Consider the following 22,354-nt stretch of genomic DNA (forward strand, 5'->3'; position numbering starts at 1 on the left):
CAATCTTCTGCTGAGAAGGATAAGTGCACCAAGAGTCCAGAAATTACAAAAATGTAAAATTATCTTTTAATGAAACAAGCAAAATGGACAGCAAAGGATGGTTACTTAAATAATTCCCACACTTTACAAAGGTCATGTCCAGCATCCAGCACACTCTGTCACAAGTCAGTTCAAGGCAGTTCAAAGGCAATTTAAAATAAACTCTGTTGGATTTTACAAACGCCGTGGCTTAAAAAGTGAAAGATTTGGGGATGTATGCAGATCTTTACAAATGTCGCCTTTTCCTAAAGTAAAGATTTGTTACAGTTTAAGTTTGTGGGCTGACAGATCATGTTTTTTCTTTGTTTTCTTGTGTGCAGACTTGGCACCTTTGATTTGCGATTTGACTTGATCTTGCAATTGAGAAAAGAATGCTTGTGATGACTTCAGTGCTTTATCCTTCCCTTCATCCTGTAACAAAACACAAAATTACAAAATTAAAATACCCAAAACAAGATAAAAAGAATCTCCTTGTAACAAAGAATAAAACTGCTTCTGTCATAGAACACATTGGAGTTGATTTACTAAAACCAAAAGGTGAACTTACAATATCATGCACCATACATGCAGAAAAAACGCACAGATTTGACTTACATAGAATATTTTGGTCTCGTTCACACTATGTGCAGAGACATGCATTTTTTGTAAGGTCCCTGCAAGGACACAAAAGCATTGTTTTCTATCTGGCCTGTTCACACCATACCACTGCTGTCACCTGAGTTTTTGCCCTGCTCACACCACAATGTTGATGTCATGCAATTTTTTTGTGCTGAAAACAGGTTACATGTTGCAGAATTCTACAAAGAAAAAAGTTTTTTGTGCCTTTGCAGAAACAGAAAAACGCACGCCTCTTGCACATTGCGCAAACAATACCTAAAAGTGGTTTCTTTGAAATCTGACAACCTGGAGGCATTCTCCTCCAGACGTCACTCCTGGCTCATGTGATAATAGCAGGAAGACTCTTCCATTCAACATAATAGAAGAAATGGCTACAGGAAGTGGGAAGGGAAATTCATGTAAGTATTTTAATACAAATGGTAGCAAAGAAGGACTTTGTGATTTGATTTGTTAAATGCATGCAAATGCATAAAAGTGACCAAAGACAGCAGTTTTTTTCTCTGCAGAAGCGGAGATAAAATTTACAACTATATATAGTTTATATATCACTAAAGCCTCATTTACCCCTTGCGTCAAGGAATGCCGCTTCTTTGAAAATAAATCAGCGCATGGCTTGCTTTTCAGAGACATTTGACAGGCAGCTAGAAGGGCACTCTGTTGCCTCCTCACCATCTATTGTAACCTCCTGCCACCCTGAAACCTCTTGAATGGGTCCTGTTAAGCTGGCAGCAGCGCCAGAATAGAATTAGAATTTTTTTTTAGCACACTTCAATTGTGAAAAAGTTTATTAACCACTTGCCGACCAGCCGTCATCATACTGCGGCAGGTCGGCTCCTTCCCGCAAATCGCCGTAGTTGTACGTCGGCCCTTTAAACAGCTATAGCAGGCGTGCGCCCGCTGTGCGTGGCCGGCGGTCATGATGACGATCCCAGGCATGAGTGTGTGTGTACACACACACACACACACACACACACACACACACACACACACACACACACACACACACACACACACACACACACACACACACCCTGTTCTGACAGGAGAAGAGAGACAGATCTGTTCCTACTAATCAGGAACAGCGATATGTCTCCTCCTTTAGTCAGCCCCATCCTCCCACAGTTAGAAACACATGAGGGAACACAACCCCTTGATCGCCCCCTAGTGTTAACCCCTTCCCTATCAGTGATATTTACACAGTAACCAGTGCATTTTTATAGCACCGATCGCTGTATAAAATGTCAGTGGTCCCAAAAGTGTGTGTCAAAAGTGTCCGGTCTGTCCGCCGCAATGTCGTAGTCCCGCAAAAAAAAAAAAAAAAAAAATCTATTCCCTATTTTGTAGACGCTATAACTTTTGTGCAAACCAATCAATATACGCTTATTGCGATTTGCTTTACCAAAAATATGTAGAAGAATATATATTGGCCTAAACTGATGAAGAAATTACTTTTTTTTTTTTTTTGGATATCAGCAAAAAGTATAAAATAGTTTTTTCGTTTATAGCGCAAAAAATACAAACCGCAGAGGTGATTAAATACCACCAAAAGAAAGCTCTATTTGTGGGGAAAAAAAGGACGCCAGTTTTGTTTGGGTACAACGTCGCACGACCGCACAATTGTCAGTTAAAGTGACAATGCCATATCGCAAAAAATGGCTTGGTCATTAAAGGGAAAAATCTTCTGGGGCTGAAGTGGTTAAAGTTTAACTAAAGGCAAAACTTTTTTTTTAGTTTTGGACAGAGTAGAGATGGATTAGAACACCTATTCAGATTCTATTGTTGTCTCTGCCCCAGCTTGGGAGATTCACCCTCTCTATTTGTGACGTTTATCATTATCATTGAAAGTAAAAGTAAGGCTGCATTCAAACCTTCAGCTTGTAAAATGCCAGAAAAAAACACCTGAAAAACACCCAAGCAAAATCCTATTCATTTCAATGGCACCTGTTCACATTTGAATGTTTTGTCACCTGACTCAAAATGACTGAAGCTCAAAAAAATACATGAGCTTTTTTTAGGCAGATTACAGGCGTTTTCTTCTTTTTTACATTAGTGACCTTCTGACCTGTACAAAAATCGCAGCAAAAAACGTGCAACTTTCTGCCTGAAAACGATACGCTCAGGTGTGAATGCAGCCTAAAAAGAAATCCCAATTTTGGGTTGTCCCTAGAAAAATAATAGAGGGGAAATTTTCAAATGGGAACACTCATTCTGGTGACCTGGGGGTCCCCAAAGAATTCCCTTAATTTGCAAGGGTTTTTACTTACTTCCTGTTTTGGCTATGGGACAAGAAGTAAAGGTAAAACTCCCCAATGGGACAAAAGATAACATCTGACAGGGGTTATAGCCCTCCCTTACTCTATCCAAAATGAAAAAAAAGTTTTGCCCATACTTCTACTTTAACAGTTGACTTTTTTGAAACTGGTCATTGCTCCCAAGGGCAAAAAGAATCCCAACATCTTAAGGTAATGTTGCACAGTTTTCTTTGCATTTAAAACTGCATGGTATATGGGTAACCTAAAATATGGTAAAATATCAGATTTCCTCACGAATCTCTGGGTAGTTAAAAAAAAATTAAAAAGGCAATTCACACAGGATGCAAGTTTATTAATAATATATATATATATATATATATATATATATATATATATAAATATAAATAAAATAGATAAAGGCCTGTCCACAGATGAAGGCACTGATCTGTCTTATGAGCACCAGACTGATAAGAAGGTGCAGCACCAGCAATTTGCATGCTCTGTATTTTGTGTGTATGGACACCCCCCCCCCCCCCAAATCTATGCTGGTCCCTAGAAGCTTGCTCCTACGTTGCAGGGACACACCATTAATTGTGGGGTGGAGTCCACCTTATATATGCCCCGGTAGGGTTTAATGATGTGGCAAGCTTTATATACACCCATTTTTTTGTGTTAATTATTACTACTTTAAATTGTTCCTTATGGGGTCCAGCTATTTGCCAACAACATTTTGCAGCTGACATATTAGAACCATTCCTGTGATATTTGGCTCCTATGTATCCTGTATTTGCATTTATAAAGCGGTTCCGCTCTAGAACCGCAGTTCTTCTCTAGAACCCCCCATGGCATCCTGAGGAAGCAGCTTTGCCACCAAACATGTTGAGGATGAACGTTACCTGGGTTTTGCCCTCTTAAGATATACATTTTGAAGCTCCATGGAGTGTTCTTAACATGAGCTTTTGGTACACATGTATAGGGGCACATGATTGTCTTAAAAGTAAGCAATCAACTTTTGAATAACTTTAGTAATAAATATTGATGTCTTTTACTATATTGGTTTCATGTGTTCATGGGGCAATCCTAAAACACTGTGCATTAATCCATGGGATGTGGTGACCTCTGTTTTATTATCTACCTTTGGACACTTTGAAATTGTGCATCTTTGATATGCTGAGAATGTTTTTATTATTTTCATAATATCTAATGCTGTCAGATAAAATAGGGCCATATGAGGTAGCACCAAGTGCTACTTTCAATCAACAATGATAATAAGGTGAATTGATAAGAAGAAGAATAGTTACAATACCTTCTTGTTTGAAAACCTGGTATGAGTTGGAACACCCATTTAGGGGTTAATAGGGGTGAAATGGCCAATAACTGGTGGAAAGAGACAATTACCTTCAGCACAGTGGCCTTTCCGTCTTTGGCAAGTTTCTTGATGTTGGCTTCTGCTGCTTGTTTTGTTGGCTGCTTCCCCTTCTCCGCTCTCTGTTTCTCTGCTAGCTTCTGCCGTTTCTCTTTTTCCTTTATTTTAAACTTTTTCATGACCTTCTTTTTCCGTCTGTCACGCTTCTTGTCTGTGGCCGTCTTTTCAGCATTTGTTTTTAGGTCTCCAGCTTTGCTCTTCTCCTATAAAAAAACGAAACAACCAGACTAAGCACTCTGCAAGCGAGTCATTTACACATTAGTCTAGCAATCAGCTTTACAAGTGTCACATGACCCACATTGTTTAGTACGGTCATTTTTCCGCCATTGTGTCCCAGGAGGGGGTCATGTATATGAATATCTAGATCTGGTACATGTCTTCTACTTACTTTGACTTCTTCTGGAGCCAGGAGAGCGGCTTCGCTCACTCCCACTGGTGCCACCTCTTCCATACTGATTGCAGGGAGATTTGATACCACCTTAATTTCTGGAACAGGCTGCATGACAAAAGCATTGGTTACTGATAATCATTCAACTTTTTTAGTTTGCTAAGCAACAAGTAAATTCATTTCTTAACTAACCAGACTGATTTCTTGAAAAGCTAGGCCACCTGTAAATCATTGTTGAACAGATGCTGAATAGACTAGTACATACACTGCTCAAGTTTACATGCGACTATGCAAGAATTTAGATCATCAGATGGGGCTGCAGAATTCCATACATCAGGAAGTTAATTTAATTATACAGTGCCTTTTTAGTGTAGTTGTAGCTGATAATTTGCTGTGCATTATATTTCACAGGAAAACTAAAGTGACAAGCTTTCCTTTATGATATAAAAAGGATACGAGATAGCCTCGTATATTTTTGTATACAAGATCTATAAAACTACATCTGAACATCAGTTCATCTAAGGGATCATTCACACTAAACAAAATAGTGAATGTGTGGCTAAGAAGTGCCACACCTAAGAGGTCTAAATACAACAAATATATGTAAATAGGTATAGTGTAACACACTATAAAAAGTTGGGGGAATACACAAGCCCCCTTAGTGGATACATATACAATCAGTGCAATAATATATCACAATTAGTGCAAACATATTTAGATATAAGTCCATGTGTAATAAATGTAAAATCAAGAAATGAATGTGGATAGTTAGTTAAAGGAATAGTCCATATGGAGAAAACCCCAAAACAGTGATTGACAATCCCGGGTTATTCAATTGCATGGAATTGTAGGTGTATGGGTCCACCACCAAAAGTAAGAGCCTGGCCTCTTACCAGAACCCCATGACCCCCCATTACAGAGGGTCTAAATGGGCTGTGAGATCCTGCTAATCCGGAACTCCCAGGAGCGAAGATGGAAACTGGAAAGGACGTCCGGGACTGTGATGGAGATGGATGGGTCCACAGAAAAGGGCTCAGCCCTCAGCATAGTGTTGTCATCATAGGAAGAAAGAAAGGGAGGGCTCCCATAGTGTAAAATCAAACGGTATTTATTGAAATAAAAAACGTAAACACTCACATGTAAGTAGGAAAATCAGCATCATCAGTAGAAGAACAGTCTGTGGCACCGGCCGGATGACCACAGATAGCCCGTCCTGCTGGATGTACAGCGACAATGGGAGGTGGCGCGATGATACCGCTCAGCCCTACGCTGCGTTTCACAAGAAAATTGGAAGACGCCCCTGGAAGATGCAATTTTCTTGCGAAACGCAGCGTAGGGCTGAGCGGTATTCATCGCGCCACCTCCCATTGTCGCTGTACATCCAGCAGGACGGGCTATCTGTGGTCATCCGGCCGGTGCCACAGACTGTTCTTCTACTGATGATGCTGATTTTCCTACTTACATGTGAGTGTTTACGTTTTTTATTTCAATAAATACCGTTTGATTTTACACTATGGGAGCCCGCCCTTTCTTTCTTCCTTCCTATGATGACAACACTATGCTGAGGGCTGAGCCCTTTTCTGTGGACCCATCCATCTCCATCACAGTCCCGGACGTCCTTTCCAGTTTCCATCTTCGCTCCTGGGAGTTCCGGATTAGCAGGATCTCACAGCCCATTTAGACCCTCTGTAATGGGGGGTCATGGGGTTCTGGTAAGAGGCCAGGCTCTTACTTTTGGTGGTGGACCCATACACCTACAATTCCATGCAATTGAATAACCCGGGATTGTCAATCACTGTTTTGGGGTTTTCTCCATATGGACTATTCCTTTAACTAACTATCCACATTCATTTCTTGATTTTACATTTATTACACATGGACTTATTTCTAAATATGTTTGCACGAATTGTGATATATTATTGCACTGATTGTATATGTATCCACTAAGGGGGGTTGTGTATTCCCCCAACTTTTTATAGTGTGTTACACTATACCTATTTACATATATTTGTTGTATTTAGACCTCTTAGGTGCGGCACTTCTTAGCCACACATTCACTATTTTGTTCAGCGCGAGTCACTAATTTTTCTTACTTACGTTGTGTGTTTGTGTCACATTTAGGACATCGCAGCTTTATTTACTTAATTTTACATGTTTTTGAAGCGCAGTTATTTTTTTCTTTTTACCATTCACACTAGGCATTGCATGTGAAGTGCATAGGAACGCTCTGTGATTGCTGTGCACTTCACATGCCGTTCTGTGCAGTGTAATTTCAGCCCCATCCATTTTAACCACTTGCTTACTGGGCACCAGTTTTGTTTGGGTACAACGCCGCATGGCCGCGCAATTGTCAGTTAAAGCGGCACCCTCCTTCCCGCCCAGGCCAATTTTCAGCGCCGTCACTTTTTGAATGACAATTGCGGTCATGCTTACACTGTATCCAAATGAAATTTTTATCTTTTTTTCACACAAATAGAGCTTTTTTTGGTGGTATTTAATCACTATTGGGGTTTTTATTTTTTTGCTAAACAAACCAAAAAAGACAGAAAATTTTGAAAAAAAAAACATTTTCATAGTTTGTTATAAAATTTTGCAAACAGGTAATTTTTCTCCTTCACTGATATGCGCTGATGGGGCTGCACTGATAAGCTGCACTAGTGGGCACAGATAAGGCGGCACCGATTGGTGACATTGATATTTGGCACTGGTGGGCACAGATGAGGCAGAGGCTGCTCTCCTTGATCGGGACCGATGTCCCTCTGACAGCCGCCAGCGATCGCTTTTTTTTTTTCTCCTCAGGCTGTCAGCTCCGTTTACGTCACATGATCAGCTGTCATTGGCTGACAACTGATCATGTTGTAAGGGGCCGCTTGAGCACAGGAGGACGTCTCGACTAAGTAGGCCTGCGCTGTAGCTGTCATTCGGCTATAGCGCAGATCTGAAGGGGTTAAATTGGCTGAAATTGCACTGCACGTGCTGCACTACTTTTTGAATGTGTGGCAAACCACATTGCATGGTACCATGTGATGCGGTGTGGAAACACACAATGCGTTTGTGACCTGCATTTGGGGTGTTAACTTGAACTGAGCCCCGCAGCAGATTGCAAAGGAATTGCGATCGGAATGCGGTTCGGAAAGCCATGCGGTAATGCAACTCTCCCGCACTGCATTATATAGTGTGAACGGGCGCCAACTAAAAAATTCCAAAGCAAATTTATCAACAGAAAATGACTAGGACTCCTCTTCTTATTCAGCTTGACCAATACTGATTAGATATTTGCCCAAGTGCCTGAAAATCCAAAGAGTTCAACAACCCAAAGCTAAGGGGCAAATCAAGTTTTCAGAACTGAAATCAAGATATGCATAACTAGTTTCCACAAGTTATGGGCTGATGCAACCAGGTACCTCAATCAACAAAGACCCTAGCAGAGACCCTAGGGAATAAAATGGTGATCATTGCAATTTTTTATGTTGCGCAGTATTTGCGCAGTGGTTTTTCGAATGCAATTTTTCAGGAAAAAAAAAACAAAAAAAAAAAAAAAACAAAAACACCACCACACAATATATACCCCAATTTTTTGTATACTATAAAAGATATTGCACTGAGTAAATAGACGCTTTAAAATTGCGCATGCTGGTGGAATGGTGACAATCTACAGGACTTAAAAATCTCCATAGGAAAACGCTTTAATTGTTTTCACAGGTTACCCGTTTAGAGTTACAGAGGTCTAGCGCTAAAACTCACATCATTGTTTACATATGCGTTTGCTTCTGCGCATGAGCACAGAGGGATGGGGGGCGCTTTGAATAATTTAACATTTTTAGTCCTAGTATAAGGAATGTAAACATCCCTTGTAATAGAAAGAAAGATGACAGGTTCTCTTTACGAACCCCAAATCTCTACCTTATAGAAAAAAAACCCAAAAAAACCTTGTTTACTTCCTTATTTCTCGGACGAGCCAGCAGAAACGGTAAGCCCGAGAAACACCGGTGAGTGCGTAGGGTGGTTCTGAAAGCGTTTCAGTGGCTCATAAGCCACTCTGAACACTTTCAAGAAAAAGATAAAAATTCTGGGGTTATGGCAATCTTCAGCAATGAACAACTTGCAAACCGCCACATGTATATACATATATTGCGGTCAACAAGTGGTTAAAAGGTGCAGGGTTCTTTATTTTTATCCTTGCTTCATTACTTCGTAAGCAGGGCAGACGTGCTGGCACTTAATTTGCTGCGACATCATCAGCAACTAAACACAAACTCTTCAGCATATGTATTATTTTACAAATCAGTTCAGCAAAAAGACAAAATAAAGACAAAAAAATTATGACAAAATAAAGAATTACTGGTTTTGGTGTGAAATGGAAATTTGACAAAGCATCTAGCTTTAGGAACAGGCTGTCCATTGATTTCTGTATCTCTACATGCTTTGGATCTTCTTCCTCTTCCACTTTTTTCTAATTAAAAAAAAAAAAAAAATAGGTTTCAGACAACTGAATCTTACAGCAGACTGTTCAATGAGACAGTACAATACAGGTTATTGTGAGAAAGGACTAAAGAAATTTAAATGCAAACCATTCCTTCACATCCCACATAACCAAATTCACACCCAGACCCGCTAGTGTATATGCAAATATAGCCTAATATTAGAGAGATGTTTACTCCAAACTGCATACAGCTTTTTCATCATCAGTGCTGTAACAGGCTACTTTTATATTTAAAACATAATTAGGTAAGCATACCAACACCTTTTACATCAAAGAGGAACTTCACTCTCTCTCCCACCACCCTAACCATTCATTTTTCTTTTCCCCTGTTCACCCGGGTTCCTCACAGTTCAGATACTCACTCACCCACCCAGTGGATCCAGCGTTGCCCTGCTGAGATTCCCTTCTCTGCAGCTACAGCTCAGGTCCTGCAGCGCAATGTTCTTTCTTACATCAATGGGAGGCTGCTGGCTCTTCAAGGTTAAGGAGCCACCTCCTAATGATGCGCCGCTAGGTGTGCCCCCCTCCTAGTTTAATTAATAGAATGACTGTAGTGCTCCTGGTACCTCCTGGGATATGCACGTCATATAAATCTTTAGGGGAACACCACGCAAAATGGAAAAAAAAAAAGGGGATGTGTGTGTAGCCGGAGGAATGGGCAGGGGGAAAGTTATTTTTTACATTTTTAAGGGTGAAAATCCGCTTTAACAGAACTTAGATCTTTACAGCTAAAAATGCTTACCTGGTTAAGTTTTACATACTCCTGTTCATAAATCTCTGCTAGGCTTAGTTTGCTCTTATCATGGTCCAGAGTAAGTCGCTTCTTGTACTCAAAGGCATCTTCCTTTGGCTTTTCCTTGCGGACCACATCATCCCACAACTTGGAGATAAAGAAAACAAAAGCTTAGGATACATACATAGGACGCAAAAGAAACTAGTGTAAAAGGGAAGTCCGAAGAGCATGCAAAAAACACACCTAGATTAAAGTGGTTGTAAAGGCTGAAGGATTTTTACCTTCATGCATTCTATGAACGAAGGTAAAAAACCTTCAGTGTGCAGCTCCCCACTCAGCCCCTCTTATATTTACCTTATCCAGCAATGTGCATGAGAATGGCTGCTCTCCCAGGTCTCTCCTCACTGGATGAGGCACTGCAGTGGGAGCCACTGGCTCCATCTGCTGTCAATCACAGGTCAGCCAGGAGGGAGCGGGGCCGAGCCGTGCTCTGTGTGTCTTATGGACACACAGTAGTGGCTCGGGAGTGAGCACGTACAAGTCCCCCATAGCAAGCCGCTTGCACTGGGGGCTCTCAGCAGGGGGAGGAGTGCCAGCGGGGGACCCAAGAAGAGGAGGATCGGGGTTGCTCTGTGCAAAACCATTGCACAGAGCAGGTAAGTACAGTGCATCTGGAAAGCTTTTACAGCGCTTCACTTTTTCCACATTTTATGTTACAGCCTTATCTTTTACAGAGAAACTCCCTAAGGCCTTTTTCCCCCCGATCGCCAAGTTTGGCCAGATGGCCTGCTCTAGGAAGAGTCCCGGTGGTCCCAAACTTCTTTCATTAAAAGGATGATGGAGGCCCACTGTGCTCATTGGGACCTTCAATGCTGCAGAAACTTTTCTGTACCCTTTCCTAGATCTGTGCCTCAATACAATCCTGTCTCGAAAGACAATTCCTTGGACTTCATGGCTTGGTTTGTGCTCTGACATGCACGGTTCACTGTAGGACCTTATATAGACAGGTGTGTGCCTTTCCAAATCATGTCCAATCAACTGAATTTACCACAGGTGGACTCCAATCACGTTGTAGAAACATCTCAAGGATGATCAATGGAAACAGGAAGCACCTGAGCTCAATTTTGAGTGTCATTGAAAAAGGCTGTAAATACTTACGTACACGGGATTTTGTTTTTTATTTTTAATAAATTTGCAAAGATTTCAAACAAACTTCTTTCAAGTTGTCATTATGGGGTATCGTTTGTAGAATTTTGAGCAAAATAATGAATTTAATAAATTTTGGAATAAGGCTGTAACATAACAAAATGTGGAAAAAGTGAAGTGCTGTTAATACTTTCCGGATGCACTGTACTTACCTGCTCCGTGTAATGGTTTTGCACAGATAAGCCCCGATCCACCTCTTCTCGGGTCCCCGCTGGCTAATAAAACTGGACATACCTTCAATTCAATAATCCTGACAGATTTCCAACCTTGTTTAAAGTGACTGTAAAGTCTTGCTTTAAAAAACAAAACAAACATGTTATACTTCCCTCCTCTGTGCAGCTGGTTTTACACAGAGCAGCCTGGATCCTCCCCTTCTTGGGTGCCTTTTCGCTGCTCCTGGCCCCTCCTTCCTGATGAGTGCACCCATAGACCAACAGCTTGCTATGGGGGCACCCGAGCCGAGCTGCAGCCCTGTGTCCATTCAGACATGCAGCTGCCGTTCGGCCCTGTCCCCCTCTCTCCCCCAATTGGCTGGCTTTGAATGACAGTCGCGGGAGCCAATGGCACCGCAGCTGTGCCCCAGCCAATCAGGAGGAGAGTCCAGGATGGCCGAGGGAATCATAGACATCAGCGCTGGACAGAGAAAAAGGATCAGGTAAGTAATTAGGGAGCATGCTACACACAGAAGGTTTTTTATCTTAATGCATAGAGTGCCTTAAGATAATAAACCTTTTGCCTTTACAACTCCTTTAATGTCTCAAAGTGAAAATGTAGCAGTAGAGAGTAACCATGCTATGCAAATTTCCTACTACATCTCCATCTGCTGGTGAAAAGTAAAATCTACAACCCTAAAACATCATAAAACAGTTCTGAATGAAATTGCGTGTATGATCTAATTTTTAACGAAGTAAAAAGAATAGAAATAAACACTGTCTTATTTAACCACTTCAGCCCTGGAAGATTTGGCTGCTTGATGACCAGGCCATTTTTTGCGATACCGCACTGCGTCGCTTTAACTGACAAGTGCGCGGTCGCGCGACGTTGTACCCAAACAAAATTGACTTTTTTCCCCCACAAATAAAGCTCTTTTTTGGTGGCATTTGATTATCTCTGCGGTTTTTATTTGTTGCGCTATAAACAAAAAAAAACAACAATTTTGAAAAAAAAAACAAAACAAAAAAAAAAAAACAATATTTTGTACTTTTTGCTATAATAAATATCCCCAATTTTTTATCTTAAAAAAAAGCTAATTTTTTGCTCAGTTTAGGCTGATATGTATTCTTCTACATATTTTTGGTAATAAAAAAAAAAAAAAAAAAATTGCAATAAGCGTATATTGTGTAAAAGTTATAGCATCTACAAAATAGGGGATAGATTTATGGCATTATTATTACTTATTTTTTACTAGTAATGGTGATCTGCGATTTTTATCCGGACACATCAGACATGGCGGACACATCAGACACTTTTGACACATTTTTGGGACCATTGACAATTATACAGAGATCAGTGCTATAAAAATGCACTGATTACTGTGTAAATGTCACTGGCAGGGAAGGGGGTTAACACTAGTGGGCGATCAAGGGGTTAACTGTGTTCCCTATGTGTGTTTTAACTGTGGGGGAAACTGACTATAGGAGATGACAGATCGCTGTTCCTAGCTAGTAGGAACTCATGATCTGTCTCTCCTTAGCTCACTGAACAGGGATGTGTGTTTACACACACACGTCCCTGTTCTGGATCTCGTGCCCGCGGCTGGCGGTAATTGCGACAGGCAGCCACGCGCATCGGCACCCCCGCAGTGCAGAGGGCGCACGCCTGCTATCCTGCTTAAAGAAGCTGACGTACAGCTACGACGGCTCGCGGGATCGTGCTGACCTGCCGCTGTATAAGGACAGCGGCTCGTCGGCAAGCGGTTAAACACCGAAAGCACATGTGAACTCTTCAGAAAATATTTTTAAAAGATATTACCTTCAAAATGCAGAGCATTCTTTAACTGGACAAGGTGGAGAGGCGGGTCATCACAATCTATACCTTGTCCAATCAGAGAGTGCTTTGCATTCATTGAGAAAAACGCAACGTGCTGAACGGACAACCCCCTACGTTCATTAAGTAGCTGTTTGGCACAGGACCCAGAAGCTAGCAGCAAATCACAGTGGTAGCAGTGTCTCCGGGGATTGGCCACGTAGGACACATACACACTTATATTAGTCTAAACTGGACCACTGTAACTAAATCTTAATTTGATTTAAATGTTGTTTTGAAAAGGCCACTGACCTGGTCTTTAATTCTCTGTTTGATAATATCCTCAAGTTGTAGTGTGGTTTCCTCTGTGATTGTGGGCGCTGTAATAAAGTGTGGAAAGAATATTAGGATGCAAATGGCAGACACCTGTAACTAACAGTACAAAGGACACAAGATTTGCACCCAAAAACCCATGTCTAATGGGACAGTAAGACGCTACATTGAAACGCTTATGTGAGGCTTTATCACGTTTTGTATGCTTGATTACTTTATAGCCTGGAATGCATAGAGGATCCAATTAGTCATTTTCTTCATAAAGAAAAAATAGAATAAAAATTACGACAAGCGACAATTAAGGATAGATATTTATACAGCATTAAGCCCCCCACCCTGCTTACTCAGTTGGGGTGTATGTGGAAGCGGAGTAGAGCAGAGCCATCAGCTACCATTATTGATTAATGGATCTACACAAGGAGGAAACCCACCCCCAGGCTACTTTATCGATCAGACACCCAGGAAAGGACCCGCAGAGAAAACCAGACCATCACTATATTTCCATGCTGTTACCTTACAGCTGTGAGGTAAGAGGCCACCCCTTCTAGGAGGTGTCACTGCATGGAAAGAAGAAGAGGTACCCACCACACCTTTATCGTTTGCACAATCGAGATTGGGACAATCACGTTTTCACCACTACTGAATTTAGAGAGCATCACTGTTGCAGTTTATGTATCCATCAAGCACTTTGTGATTTTATAGTTTTGCTTATTTACTTATTTGCACTGGACATTTATTTCACTATTGCACTTTAAGGAGTTATATGCAGTGGACTTTGGAGTTTTGACTGCCATGTTGTGTTCATTTTGAGTATTTCACGGTTGCACTTTAGAAGTCACATTCAGTTTACACTAAGAGTTGAATCGCTAGTGTATGTTTGAATCTTATTTTGTATATTGTGCAGTTTATTTGTAACAGCACAGCACCATTCATTAGCACAGTAAGCCCAGGTTCACACTGACAGCACGATTTCATACCCGCAGGTCAGTCCGACTTCGGAGGGCGATTCCAGAGACATCTGTGCAGGTACCTGCACAGATGTCTATTGAAATAGCACCTTGAAGTTGTCAAAAGAAGTACAGAAACTTCTTTTGAGAATCAGGAAAGTCGGTGTCGCACCGATTCGGACGGTGCCTCTGTCGGCAATAGCCACCGATTTGGCACGTGATTTGACATGTCAAATGGCATCAATGTGAACCTAGGCTGAAGGTGACTTTAAACAAACATTTACTAGTGATGATCGATCACTGTCATTTAAAGTACATGTACCTGAAAGACTCACCTGCAGTAAATATTAACCACTTAAGGACCGAGCCTCTTTCTGAGATTTGGGGTTTGTGAATTAAAAACAGTTTTTTTGCTAGAAAATTACTTAGAACCCCCAAACATTATATATTTTTTCTAACACCCTAGAGATTAAAATGGAGGTCATTACAATACTTTGTCACACTGTATTTGCACAGCGGTCTTACAAGCGCACTTTTTTGGAAAAAATACACTGACTTAAAAAAAATAAGACAACAGTAAAGTTAGCCCAATGTTTTTTATATTGTGAAAGATAATGTTACGTCGAGTAAATTGATCCCTAACATGTCACGTTTCAAAATTGCGGCCGCTCATGGAATGGCGACAAACTTTTACCCTTAAAAATCTCCATAGGCGACATTTAAAAAATTCTACAGGTTGCATGTTTTGAGTTAGAGGAGGTCCAGGGCTACAATTATTGCTCTCGCTCCAACCATCTCGGCGATACCTCACATGTGTGGTTTAAACACAGTTTTCACGTATGCGTTCGCTTCTGCACGCGAGCTCGGCGGGACAGGGCGCATTAAAAAAAATTTTTCTTCTTATTTTACCTTTTATTTTTACACTTTTTAAAAAAAAAAAAAAAAATAGTTTCACTTTTATTCCGATTACAAGGGATGTAAACATCCCTTGTAATAGAAAAAAAGCATGACAGGACCTCTTAAATATGAGATCTGGGGTCAAAAAGACCTCAGATCTCATTTACGCTAAAATGCAATAAAAAAAAAAAAAAAAAAAAAAAAAAATGTAATTTGAGAAGAAAAAGTCTCTTTGAGAGCTATGGGCGGAAGTGATGTTTTAACGTCGCTTCCGCCCTGCAATGGTATGGAGATGCCGCCTCACTCATCTCCATACCACACACACAGAAGAGGACCAGATAGCCTCCGCCGCTACTGACGGCTCCGGTAAGCGGCAGAGGGCCCTCTCCCGTTGCCGATAAAAGTGATCTAGCGGCGAATCTGCCGCAGAGACCACTTTTATCTGAAAGCAGACTGCCCGCTGAAGAAGAAGATACCGGGGTTATGGTAGCTAGCTTCTGCCATAACAACAATATCCCTCTTCAAAGTATCGACGTATAACGACGGCGGGCGGTCCGTTAGTGGTTAAAAGAGAAGTTTACATTTAAAAAACAAAAACTAAAACACATCTTTTTGCAGGTAACAAAATTGTGCATTTATTTTTTTTACTAGAAGACTAGAAAGCATTGCACCCACGATCAGCAGATCATGGGTACCATGCAGGACTCCTTCAGACTTGTCAGTATATCTGTATGCTTATACCTTGTACGGACGGATTCACAGATCTCTGCAAATTAATGCAGAGATCTGCATTAAAACACTGTCACCACAGGGGGCGGAGTGGGGAGCGACTGCAGGAGTGGGAACAGGTTACATGTTCCACCCTAAAAACAGGTGGAACATGTTCCCAAAGGTGAACTTATCCTTTAAATGACCAATTAGCAGCTTTATAAATATGCCAGTTAGTATGATACCAAAATAATAATAAAAAAAAAAAAAAAAACACACTCTATAAAAAGAAATGTAAAGCATAATAATAAGCGATATCAGAAAAAAAAAATAATGTATATATGTATAGATAGAGATAGCTATATATCTCTACACACAAACACACACACACCTGTGCAAAAGTTTTAGGCAGGTGTGAAAAATTCAGTAAATGAAGAATGCTTTTAGAAGTAGAAGTATTAATAGTTTATCAACTAACAAAATGAAAAGTAAAATGAACAGAAGAAAAATCCAAAATCAAATCAATATTTGGTGTGACCACCCTTTGCCTTCAACACAGTATCAATTCTTCTAGGTACACTTGCACATGGTTTTTGAAGGAACTCAGCACGTAGGTTGTTCCAAACATCTTGGAGAACTGACCACAGATCTTCTGTGGATATAGGCTGCCTCAGATCCTTCTGTCTCTTCATGTAATCCCAGACAGACTCGATGTTGAGCTCAGGGCTTTGTGGGGGCCAGATCATCACTTCCAGGACTCCTTGTTCTTCTTTATGCTGAATATAGTACTTAATGACATTGGCTGTATGTTTGGGGTTGTTGTACTGCTGCAGAATAAATTTGGGACAAATTACATGCCTTCCTGACGGTATGGCATGATGGATAAGTATCTGCCCGTATTTCTCACCATTGGAGGACACCATTGATCCTGACCAAATCTACAACTCTATCTGCAGAAATGCAGCCTGCAGACACTCATTGTACTGCTCTCCAGCCCTTCCAGAACAACCTGCCTCCTGCTACAGCCAAATTTTTCTCCTTTTGACTCATCGGTCCAGGGCATCTGCTGACATTTTTCTGCACCCCAGTTCCTATGTTTTCATGCATAGTTGTGCCGCTTAGCCTCGTTTCTAAATCACAGGTATGGTCTTTTGGCTGCAATTCTTCCACAAAGACAACTTCTTGCCAGACTTCTCCAGATGGATGTACCTGGCTTTCATCTGCTGCATTAACTTTCCTTGACCAACCACTGCGTCTACAGTCCTCAACATTGCCTGTTTCTTTGCGCTTCCTTAAAAGAGCTTGAACAGCACATTTTGAAACCCCAGTCTGCATTGAAATAATTGCCTGAAGGAGACCTTGCTGATGCAGTATAACAACCTTGAGTCTTGTTGCTGTGCTCAATGTTGCCATGGTGTATACCTGTGACATGAAACGGTCTTCCCCAACCTCACCTTAGTAACAGAGTTTGGCTGTTCCTCACCCAGTTTTAAGCCATCTACACAGCTGTTTGTTTCAGTTAATGACTCCATTTCAACCTACATATGAAATGGACGATTAGCGCTTGCTTGGTATAATTGGTTAATTCTACACAATCCCCGACTTTGTGTAAGTGTACAAAAGTGTGCAAGTGTAAGAATTGATGCTGGTTTCAAGCTAAAAGGGGGTAGTTACAGCAAATATTGATTTCAAATAGATTTGTCTTCTGTTTACTCACTTTCCATTTTGTAAATTGATAAACAATTTAAATATATATTTTTGAAAGCATTCTTACTTTAAAGCATTTCTTCAGTCCTACCTAAAAACTTTTGTATAGTACACTGTCACACACATTTGTTTCTTTTTAAGTGGCTGTAAAAACTCAGATATGAAATATGAACAAAGCACATCACTTTGCTGTGTACTATTCCCAAAGCACAAAAAGTGTCATCTCTCTCTGCTGCCTTGTTCCTCCGTATATGCACAAGTCACTTCTGACGGCTTCAAGACTGAGAAATAACTGGGGGGGGGGGGGGTGAGGAGAGGAGAGATCCACAGCCCTGCCTGTAACTGACAAAGCTGTGCATGCTCCCATGTACTGTGAAAAGGGAGTGTGCCCCTACCCTTCGATCAGGACTCAGAGCTGTCTTTACTGAGCTCTACAGTGTGTGACTTCAGAACCCCGCTTTTCAGAGCTGAGACATGTTGTGGGGGGGGGGGGGGGGGGGGGGAGAGAAAGAGAAAGAGAAAGAGAAAGAGAAAGAGAAAGAGAAAGAGAAAGAGAAAGAGAAAGAGAAAGAGAAAGAGAAAGAGAAAGAGAAAGAGAAAGAGAAAGAGAAAGAGAAAGAGAAAGAGAAAGAGAATATTTTCAACTGCTAAAATTACATTAAAATTACACCCATGCACACACTTTCATGATCTTTTAACAAACAAGAAATGAACTGCAAGAAACAAAAATCTACCCATTCTGGAGGCATGGTCAAATACTAAGGACTCAGACATCAAACTGTTCTCTGGTCTCTTCTGTGCGGTTACCTCTCCGCTCAGCTGCCAGGATTTCTCATCAAGCATTTGTTTCTGGAGTGTCTGAATCTTCTCACTCATCTGTGAGTCAATAAAGTTTAAACACAAGAGAAAAGAATATTACGTGTCTATATAATGGTAACCAGTGCCTGTTTATTGGATCACATCCATAGAAGTAGATAGTCTTTATAAAACAACTGCTGTGTTTAACACGAATGCCTTGTAAGAAATGCATGTAAATCAGAAATCACAGAAACAAAAACCAAAGCGGTGCTTACAACCCTCTAAAGACCCAGCCACACCTTTGTGTTTTGGTGTCTTTTTGCCTGGTGTATTCCACTGAAATTCATTTAAACACATAAAATTTCAAGTCAAAGTGTGTTGACATATTTTTATCGCAAGTTGCAATATACTTTGGATTGAGCAGGACAACATACATGAACATGCATTTTGAGGCATTTTTTTCATTGATTGTAATGGATAATGCAAGAGGCAACAACACAGAGGTGTGCATCCATATTGCGCTCTTGTTTACAAAGGAGTGGTGTGCGATGGGCATTCCTCCATGTAACAGTATTCCCCGAGTTAGGAACACAATAGGGACTGTAGGTTTGTTCTCAAGTGGAAGTCAGAACAGTGCATTTTTAAGTGTAACTTCCGCCTGTGCCGGGCGCTTCTGGGCATGCAGTTATGTTATCTGGGGCTCTTCTGGCCATGTGTGCTGCAAGATAGCTGCTCGGAGGTATCCAAGACCAGCATGGAGCACAAGCGGCCGGCATTGAGGCCGTTCATAAGTAGTAGTTCATAACTCGGGGGCTGCCTGTATTCTTCCAAACCCATTTAAAATGATTGCATAGTCAGTGAATAGCATTACCCGCCACCCCCTCTGTTATAACAAGGCACATTGGAGTTGATTTACTAAAAATGGAGAGTGCAAAATCTGGTGGCGCTCTGCATAGAAACCAATCAGCTTCCAGTTTTATTTTTTTTATTCAAAGCTTAATTGAACAAGCTGAAGTTAGAAGCCGATTGGCTACCATGCACAGCTGCACCAGATTTTGCACTAACCAGTTTTAGTAAATCAACCCCATAGTGTCAATGTTTTTTTAAAATGATGCTGCTAAATACTTCATTTCAGAGCGCCAATGTGTGGTCACGTGACCTCCCGCCGCTCTCCTCTCCTGATATAAGGGCTACAGCGGAAGGGGCTGAGCAAGCAAGCACAGCAGTCATGCGACCTTCTGGCTGATGTCAGAGGGGAATCTCATCCCCTCCCACTGCAGTCCTTAGATCAGGGGAGGAGAACGGTGAGAGGTCACATGACCACACAGGATCTGTTGCCTGCTCCGATATTTGTGGCGTGGAGGTGCAACCTTAATTATGTATAATTAATAATGAGCAAATTAACTGTCAAATCGAGATTTTCAGAGAAATCACAATTTAACCGGTTCCCGACCGGCGCACACCGATGTACGTCGGCAGAATGGCACGGCTGGGCAAATGGGCGTACCTGTACGTCCATTTGAATTCCCCGCCGTGCCATTGCGTGCGCGCTGGCCGGGAGCTCCGTGAGTCGGGTCGGGGGTCCCGCGGACTCGATTTCCTCACGGAGAGGACGAACAGGGAGATGCTGATGTAAACAGCATCTCCCCGTTCTGCCTAGTGACAAGTGTCACTGATCACAGCCCCCTGTAATCGGGAGCTGTGATCAGAGTAATGACACTGCTAGCCCCTCCCCCCTACAGTTAGTAATCACTTCCCTAGGACACACTTAACCCCTTCACTGCCATTTACACAGTAATCAGTGCATTTTTAATCGCACTGATCGCTGTATAAATGACAATGGTCCCAAAAATGTGTCAAAAATGTCCGACATGTCCGCCATAACGTCGCAGTCACAACAAAAATCGCTGATCGCCGCCATTACTAGTAAAAAAAAAATTATTAATAAAAATGCCATAAAACTATCCCCTATTTAGTAAACGCCATAACTTTTGCGCAAACCAATCAATAAACGCTTATTGAAATTTTTTTTTTACCAAAAATATGTAGAAGAATACGATCGGCCTAAACTGAGGAAAAAAAAAATGTTTTTTTTTATATATTTTTGGGGGATATTTATTATAGCAAAATGTAAAAAATAATGCGTTTTTTTTCAAAATTGTTGTTCTTATTTTGTTTATAGCGCAAAAAAACAAAACAAAAAAAACAAAACAAAAAAAAAACAAAAAAAAATGCAGAGGCGATCAAATACAACCAAAAGAAAGCTCTATTTGTGGGGGAAAAAAAAAAAAAGGACGTCAATTTTGTTTGGGGAGCCACGTCGCATGACCGCGCAATTGTCAGTTAAAGCGACGCAGTGCCGAATCGCAAAAAAAACTCTGGTCAGGAAGGGGGTAAAATCTTCCGGGCTGAAGCGGTTAAAATAATGAGTTAAATTTACTAAAACTGGGAATTTAAAAATCTGGTGCAGCTCTGCATAGAAATCAATCAGCTTCCAGGTTTTTATTTGTCAAAGCATAATTGAAAAAGCTGAAGTTAGCAGCCGATTGGCTACCATGCACAGCTGCACCAGATTTTGCATTCTCCAGTTTTAGTTAGGGTCCTTTCACACTGGGCGGATCCGTTTGACAGACTTGGCTTGTTTGGCAGAGAGCGATCCCTGATCCCTGCTAAAAAGGCAAAAGACAGGTCTGTCTCTGCACACTGTTCAGAGACAGACCTGTCAGAGTCCCGCTCTCTATGGGGAGATTGGATGAAAAGGGGCAGTCTGTCCATTTTCATCCGATTCGCCAGATGGATGGAAAATAGGGTCAAAATCTGTCTGGATTTGGCGCACAGGATCGGATAGCAGCGGTATGTCACCGCTGACATCCCCTGTCCCATAGGGGTGAATGGAAGCTCTGATCAAATCCGCCTGAAAAACTGACAGGTGGACCTGATCTGAAAGCCTGTGTGAAAGGGGCCTAAATCAACCCCAATTGGTGCATGTAGATTTGCAGAATACTTTGCTATTCATATAAAAGGAATCGGCACATATAAAGGAGGTACACGTTCTATAAAATTGGTTCTTTTTACATACAGTGGATATAAAAAGTCTACACACCCCTGTTAAAAATGTCAGGTTTCTGTGATGTAAAAAAATAAATAAATATATATAACAGATAATCATTTCAGAATTTTTTCCACTATAAATGTGACCTATAAACTGTACAACTCAGTTAAACAAAAAACTGAAATCTTTTAGGTGGAGGGAAGTAAATTAAATAATATGGTTGCATAAGTATGCACACCCTTAAAACTAATACTTTTGTTGAAGCGCCTTTTGATTTTATTACAGCACTCAGTCATTGGATATGAGTCAGCATTGCACATCTTTACTTGGCAATATTTGCCCACTCTTCTTTGCAAAAAACACTTCAAATCTGTCAGATCCCGAGGGCATCTCCTGTGCACAGCTCTCTTCAGATCACCCCACAGATTTTTAATCAAATTCAGGTCGGGGCTCTGGCTGGGGCATTCCAAAACTTTAATCTTCTTCTGGTGAAGCCATTCCTTTGTTGATTTGGATGTATGCTTTGGGTCGTTCTCATGCTGAAAGATGAGGTTCCTCTTCATATTCAGCTTTCTAGCAGAAGCCTGAAGGTTTTGTGCCAATACTGACTGGTATTTGGAACTGTTCAAAATTCCCTCTACCTCGACTAAGGCCCCTGTTCCAGCTGAAGAAAAACAGCTCCAAAGCATGATGTTGCCACCACCATGCTTCACTGTAGGTATGGTGTTCTTTTGGTGATGTGCAGTGTTGTTTTTGCTCATAACAAACTTTTGGAATTATGGCCAAAAGTTCAACCTTGGTT

At 41.1% G+C, this 22,354-nt stretch overlaps 1 protein-coding gene across 1 annotated transcript; it reads right to left on the bottom strand.

Annotated features, from left to right (window-relative positions):
- Positions 1-43: 43 nt before the first annotated feature.
- MPHOSPH10 (M-phase phosphoprotein 10) lies at positions 44-18,578 on the bottom strand (the record flags this gene model as incomplete). The annotated part of the gene is given in 7 exon segments (XM_073618864.1): positions 44-450; positions 4,308-4,538; positions 4,724-4,831; positions 9,066-9,176; positions 9,949-10,086; positions 13,423-13,490; positions 18,437-18,578. Coding segments are annotated over 7 exon segments (948 nt in total), but the record flags the coding sequence as incomplete, so codon positions are not given.
- Between the last annotated feature and the right edge of the window lie 3,776 nt (positions 18,579-22,354).

This window comes from Aquarana catesbeiana, linkage group LG03 (assembly GCF_042186555.1).
Source record: "Aquarana catesbeiana isolate 2022-GZ linkage group LG03, ASM4218655v1, whole genome shotgun sequence".
Taxonomy (NCBI): Eukaryota; Metazoa; Chordata; class Amphibia; order Anura; family Ranidae; genus Aquarana; species Aquarana catesbeiana.